The sequence below is a fragment of the Anguilla rostrata genome, chromosome 8 (assembly GCF_018555375.3).
Source record: "Anguilla rostrata isolate EN2019 chromosome 8, ASM1855537v3, whole genome shotgun sequence".
NCBI lineage: Eukaryota > Metazoa > Chordata > Actinopteri > Anguilliformes > Anguillidae > Anguilla > Anguilla rostrata.
In genome coordinates, this window is record NC_057940.1 from 2921608 (window position 1) to 2928731 (window position 7124).

At 50.2% G+C, this 7124-nt stretch overlaps 1 protein-coding gene across 1 annotated transcript in view; it reads right to left on the reverse strand.

Annotated features, from left to right (window-relative positions):
* The window catches only part of LOC135260525 (supervillin-like), a 53366-nt gene extending 47095 nt beyond the window's left edge, over positions 1 to 6271 (reverse strand). The window contains 3 exon segments of the mRNA XM_064345809.1: positions 310 to 401; positions 2184 to 2247; positions 6161 to 6271. Coding sequence (XP_064201879.1) covers positions 310 to 401; positions 2184 to 2247; positions 6161 to 6200 — 196 coding nt within the window. The 5' untranslated portion in view covers positions 6201 to 6271.
* Between the last annotated feature and the right edge of the window lie 853 nt (positions 6272 to 7124).

Below are 7124 nucleotides of genomic sequence, written 5' to 3' on the forward strand. Positions count from 1 at the left end.
AGCCAAACACCACTGTACTATTCATTCACTAATAATAAAATTAAAAACACAATAATAAAAATGAACAAAAAGCATTTTGAACAAGAAGCTGCCTCACAATTTAAAAAACATCTTACGCATGCACGCACTCACACACAAAGCAATTTTTTTTAGCACAAAGCTAAAAAAAAAAAAAAAAAAAAACTCCAACATAAATCATTTGTAATAACACCTAAACATTCATGGGATTTGTAAAACTCATAAAACTAGAGGCATTAAACACCAATAAAAATGAGGAAATATAAAGTTTGCACAAAGCTCCCAACGCACCTTTTGGTAGGACAGCCAAAATATTGTCATCAATGTCCTTGTTGCTCTGAGCCGATTCGTCCTTCTCTTCAAATGAAAACTCTTTATGGAGGCTGGAACAATGACAGAGATTTCTGATTGGTATCAGTGCAGCAACTACAGCACGGAGAAGTTCACTTCAGAGCAAAGCAAATGTATTATATTTCTACAAGCCAATGGACAGACATTATTCAAATTTATTGTAATATTTTTGTTGGAACAGACACAGTCAAGTATACTTCACGATTGTCATTGCAGGTTACTGAATATGATAGAAACTTTCTCCTTCAGTTTCTCACATATCAGCAAGTCGTAATCCGGGGGGATTTCAGATTCCAGTTTGGGAGGTGTTCCGGGTATTACTCAGCGAAGACTTCCAGCTAAATCAGTAATCCTGCTCTGTGACATACTCCCCAGGACTACTGAGTTAGCTGTGTAACTGCACTGAGTAAAACCTGCAACAGCTGTTTTTTACTCAATGCATCTTCCAGATTTGGAAGCTGTTCCGTATTTCACGCAGGGCAGTTATCCAGCTGAAGGAGTAATCCCGCTTCGTGAAACAGGGCCAGGACCAAACAAATCTAGATGCTAGTTCTGCTTTTCCTAAGACCGACCTGCGCTCAGACCACAGACCAGTGTGTGACATCACACCCGCACACGGGACTCTTACAGGGGGGAAGGATCACCCCTCCCTGCCCAGTCCCGCCTCCCAAGGACCAGTGTGTGACATCACACCCGCACACGGGACTCTTACAGGGGGGAGGATCACCCCTCCCTGCCCAGTCCCGCCCGCCCGCAGGGCAGAGCAGTCAGAGTCACGCTCTCATGGCGCTAACCCAACGGATTAAAAGGGCAAAGGGAACAGGCGACCTCAACTTTCACCGTCCCGTCAAACGCCTGCCTTCACCTTCCCTCGTGCTGCCCCCCCCCCATCCACCCCCCAATCCCCCCCCACCACACACACACACACGGTAATTTCACAAACAGACCAAATCCTCACCAGCCAAGAATTCACAAAAATAATTTTATTTTTTTTGGACACTGCCCCTTTGCAAATAGGGTGTCGCACAAGACATTTTCTAAGAATTACTCCCAGACACCATTAAAAGGCATATCATAACAGCAACATATGTATGCATGTGCATTCGTATGCATGAATGTTTTCATGTGGTGAGCACCTTGTTTTCTTGACAAGCAGGACACCGTAATTTACTTAAGATTTTTCGTCAGGCTTGATGTTCAGCAGGATTAAATGACCTCATGCGCTCTCAGACTACAGGAATGACTGTGCCTTATACAGCAGTCAAAACCACTTGACCGTTTTTGTTACAAACATGGATTTAAATCACTTGACACCGAACAAAGTTCAACATTCCACACGCAACAGACGAAAAAGCATTTATAACCTGTGGCGTCCATCTTAAACAAAATTAATTTGTCAGTAGATCATCCCAGTATACACACACAGCCCAGATTAGGAGGAGGAACTGGAGAATCATAGTTTTCAAAGTGAAATAAATCAAACATACACAGAGAGGACTTCACTGAGCAGTGAGATGGCAGTATAACATCCATCTGTGATCTACAGCTAAACTGGAAAACACACTGATAAACCCCTCTGTCACACGCCCAATAACATCGTACATCCGACTGCTGATATGAAACACATTTTCAAAATTCAGTTCCTTTTGAATTACTGCCAGTTTTTTTATTTTTTTATTTGGTCCAACAGAACCTGCGATTCCAAGCTCTAAATAACAGAAGGGGGGGTGACTGTGCTGAACCCCTGGACAGTGTGGAGGAACACAAACCGGTGAGTAAAAAAACAGCTCCAGACAGGAGGCAGACATCTTTACCTCAGGCCCCTCTTGTGCGTGAGCCTCGGGCTTCCGGGTTTGACCGGAGCTTCAACCCCGAAGCCTACAGAGGAGGAGGAAGAAGAAAAAAAAGGGAAATTTAGCAAATTAATGCAGCAGTTTTTTGCTTTTTACAACAGAAACGAAACTGTGCAATCGGCGTGTGCTATATGCCTTTGTACGCTGCGTGTCTTAATCACAATCCCCAACAGCTGCGGTAAGAACACAGCGGCTAGAACTCCCAGGGATCCAGCTCTGTCAGTGCCTGCCAGGTCAGAGCCAGGAACTATGGGATCGATCCACTACCTCTTTCACGCTTTAATAAATATTTGGGAGTCCGGCCACACCCGTCACAGTGTTTTCAGGCCTGGGCACCAAACCCCCTGCCCCCAACCCCAACCCCCCTGGCCAGCATCAACATCACAGAAGACCCCTCAACAAGATGACTGACTTTACGGCAGCATTACGCTCCTAATCAACAGCACTTGACCACATTCAGCTAAGCTTTGTTATCAATGACAGATTTATACAGGCACTGGCCATTATGAGTACACCGTACACAGTCTCCATCACACCACTGCCTTTTCTGTAAACAGAAGCCACAAAAATCTTTAAGGTCTTGGAGGAAAGCTGAAAAGATGGCCAAGTCCTTGTGTGAAGAACATGTTCCTGGGAACGGTGGGGTCAAAACCTATCAACTGTACCTCATCAGTGCAACATCAGCTGTCTCTCTCATGATTGAACATGAAGAATAAGAGTGTGAGAGAGATGCAACTCATTTTGAGGCCATTCCCTCTCTCACCAGTAGAGGGCAGAGCCGAGTGCCGCCCAGAGGACCTTTCACCTCACAGAGGGCTGACTGGTCTTCAGAACCTCAGAGTACAAGCTGATTTACTACGGTACGCGCCGGGGAGGCAGTGCTTTAGAGATACAGGACTTTTTAAATCAAAGTTAACGGCGGTGAGGGAGGGAAGGAAGGGAGGGAGGGAGGGAGGGAGGGAGGGAAGGGAGGGAAGGGAGGGAGCAAAAGCAGACAAGCAAAACCCTTTATAAAAAAAAAAAAAAAAAAAAACAAGATGGCAGCATGAGTTATGCCAGCTGTGAACGTGGGAGCCGACGTCTGAACAGGGGAAACATGGGAAACGTGCTCCAGCTCTCGAGAGCCGCAGTGGAGAAGGTCACCGATGTACACCCCCGGGACCTACACTCCTCTCTCCCTCCCTCCCTCCTCTCTCTTCCTCCCTCCCACCCTCTCTCTCCCTCTCCGTCCCTCTCTCCCTCCTTCCTCTACCATGAAATACCAGACCATCCTTTTTAATCCACCGCTCCTCACAATGTGTGGACGGACACGGGCAATGACACTGAACACACAGCGAGTGCGGCTGGAGTGTATATTTGGTAATAAGGCGTATTATCCCAGCTGTGGGTGATGCCCTGTAGCAACACGGCTCACGGGTCATACCGACACGACCTCAGCAGCTGAGAACACACAATTAAATACTGCGGAGAGAAAGTTTGATTTGTGTGTGTGTGTGTGTGTGTGTGGGGGGGGGGGGATATGAGTATGCCTGCATGTGTGTGTGCATGTTTGTGTGTGTGTGCGTGTGTGAGTGTGCGCGTGTTTGTGTGTGTGTGCGTTTGTGTATATTTGTGTATGTATGTGCGTGTGTGTGCATGTGTGTGTGTGTGGGGGGGTGGTGTGGATATATTTGTGTGAGCATGTGTGGGGATATGAGTATGCCTGCATGCGTGTGTGTGCATTATGTCTTCTATACCTAAATGTAATATTTTAAATGTTATATATATATATATATATATAAAATATCTCCATATTTTCAGAGCATCCGAGTGAGAAAGTGTGTGTGAAAAACTTAGTGAGAAAGCGTTAGAGTGTCAGAGAGTAATCTAATTGACACTGTCACTGCTGATATACATTTCATATAAATGTTTGCTTTGGCAATACTATGCCTGTGTGGTCATGCCAATGAAGCATGTGAATATGAGAGAGAATGTGTGCTGGAGGAAGAGGTTACGTGTGTGTGTGTGTGTGTGTGTGAGAGAGAGAGAGAGTGTGTGTGTGGGGGTCACTGACGTCCATGTGCGCATGGGTGTGTGTGTGTGTGTGTGAGAGAGTGAGTGTGTGTGTGTGTGTGTGGAGGTTTCACTGACATCCATGTGGCGTGTGCGTGTGTGTGTGGGGTCGCTGTCATCTGCATGTGTGTGTGTGTGTGTGTGGTGTGGTGGGGGGGTGTGTGATGTCGCTGTGTCATGTGTGCATGTGTGGGGTCGCTGTCATCTGCGTGTGTGTGTGTGTGTGTGTGTGTGTGTGTGGGGTCGCTGATGTCAGTGTGTGTGTCCGTGCGTCCACGTGCGCTCTAATGTGCTTGTGTCCATTTCACACACACACACACACACACACACACACTCCAATCAGGGGAGAGACCCAGGCCAGGTTTACAGCCCAGCAAGCGGCATGCGAGTTATTCTGGAGCGTCAGACCTGGGCCGCGTGCTCAGCATGCCACAGGAGGGCGTGTGCGAACCGCGGGGGGAGCTAACCGCTGCCCTGGCGTCTCCCGACCAAACACACCGAAAAGCACCAAACCCCCCAATGTCCCGCACCCGTTTCCACCCTCCCCTATGATTTCAGCATGTCTCCTCTTACCCCCCAACCCCCCCCCCCCCCATTTCACGCTGGACGTCTGCGACACCCGTCCCGTCGTCCAGGAGTTCGTCCCGTCGGGGCACGGACCAAAAATAAAAAAAGCATTTAAAAATAACAAGCGGCGCCGGTAGCCAGTGCTGCGCTGGAGCGACTGGAGCGCTGGAGCTGGGGGCTGGATGGAGCAAGCGGGGTAGCTGGACGCTAAGCGAGGACCGTTTAAATATGACCTAATAAAGACAGTGAGAACGAGCCCGCTACCGTACAGGATGTTAGTCTGTTAGAGACATTCCTGCTCTCTCTCTCTCTCTCTCTCTCTCCACAGCCCCCCCCACACCCCATCTTCCCCCCCCTCCCGCCCAACAAAGCGAAGAGCGGAATTCCAGCCATTTTGATCCCAGAAACCAGAGCAGAGCGATGTCAGCTGGGAAAAAGGGGACAGATTCCATTATTCAGGGCGGAAGATGTGCAACGAAGTCAAGACTGGTCTCATTCGGGTCCTCTAGTTAGCTTAGGGAGTCAATAGATCAGAGACTGGGGGGGTGGGGGTTGCGGGGGGGGGGGGATTGCACTCAAACGTGCGCAGGACAAACGCAGGTCAGGAGCAGGAAACACGAACGTAGCAAAGTAGGGGATTTTTTTTTTCTTCTAAAAATACACCTGGGCAACAAGGTGAAAATAGCAGCCACTCAAGACCGGCTACGAGCAGCTCTACGCTCACACCCCCCGACCCGACACCAATCACAGCGCGGACAGGACTGCCCAAACGGGTCCTGCAGAACCTGCACATCGCCAGCGCTGTCCTGGGACAACCGTCCCACGTGCGATCCAAAATCACACTAAAAAAAAACTGGGGATTATCTCGTTAAGTTGTGGAATAAGATGAGACTATTTCCCCAGCCTTTCACCTCACTGCGAGAGTTCAGGAAGTGGTGCCAGTAAAATGCACGGACACCTGTTGAGGTCACCTGGCTGCCAAAACACGACAGCCCTAACTGCAGAGCGGACAAGTTTTAAAAATACAGAATATGGACATAGAAGTACTCCACACATGCACCACTGTCTCTTTTTGCATACGAGATTTCTTCCCCCCCCATCCCCACAATTACACACACACGCACTTACACACACACGCACGCACACACAAATGCACGCACGCACACACTAGCACACACACACACACACACACAGACATGCATGCACGCACATACACACACACACACACACACACAGCATCCTGTCCCTGGAGAGCGTTGGGTACGCAGCTTCACAGCGCGTTTGGTTTCGGGTCCTCCCCCCCTCACAGCCACACTCACCTGTCCCGCAGTACCCGACCTGGCTCAGGTAGCTGGCCATCCAGGGGTTCCGTAACATGGCTGAGGTGGTGGTGGGGGGGAGTGGGGGGGGAGGGTCCGGTTTGATAAGTTGGCGGCGGGGGGGGGGAGGGGGGGCGGAAGAAGGGAGAAGGCAGAAGGAAATAAAAATCCAGAGATGGAGAAATCCACGCAGCGGCAGCAGCAGCGACGGACGGCACACTGGAGCTGGACTGAGTTTCGGACGCAGATGGACGCAAGAAAAAGAAAAAAAAGCCCCACTCCCCCCTCCCCACACGGCCCAGAAGGGGGGGGGGGTGGAGGGGGGGGGGGGGGCTCGGCTACATTCGGCGGAGCACGGAAAAGGTCCCCCCTCTCGCTGCGTCCGGCGCGTGCAGCAGAGCTGAGCTGTCAGACCGTCTCCAGACTGTTCCGGTGCATTCCGCGCACCTCGACAGCTAGCGCTAGCGCTAAAGCGGCTCACCGCCCTAATCGGATTACAGCCGAAAATTAGACTCTATACAGCACTGAGACCGACTGGAGGAGCATGAGGAGGAGGAGGGGGGTTTGGGGGAGAGTCGCAGTGCGGGCTGAGTTTGGACGGGCTTCAGGACTACCCGGCATCTGGAGAGAGGTGGGGGGAGGAGAGGAGAGAGAGAGAGAGAGAATCTTCTCTAATGGACAAGAAATTCCACTCGTCAGGAGAAAAAAAAAAGACAGAGAGAGGGAGAGTGAGGGACGGAGAGAGAAAAAAAAGAGAGAGAGAGAGGGAGAGAGAGGAGGAGGAGAGAGAGAGAGAGAGAGAGAGGGAGGGAGGGAGAGTGAGGGACGAAGAGAGAGAGAGAGAGAGGAGGGAGGGAGAGTGAGGGACGAAGAGAGAGAGAGAGAGAGAGCGAGGGAGAGTGAGGGACAGGGAGAGAGAGAGAGAGAGAGAGAGGGACAGAGAGAGTGAGGGGAGCGCTGGACT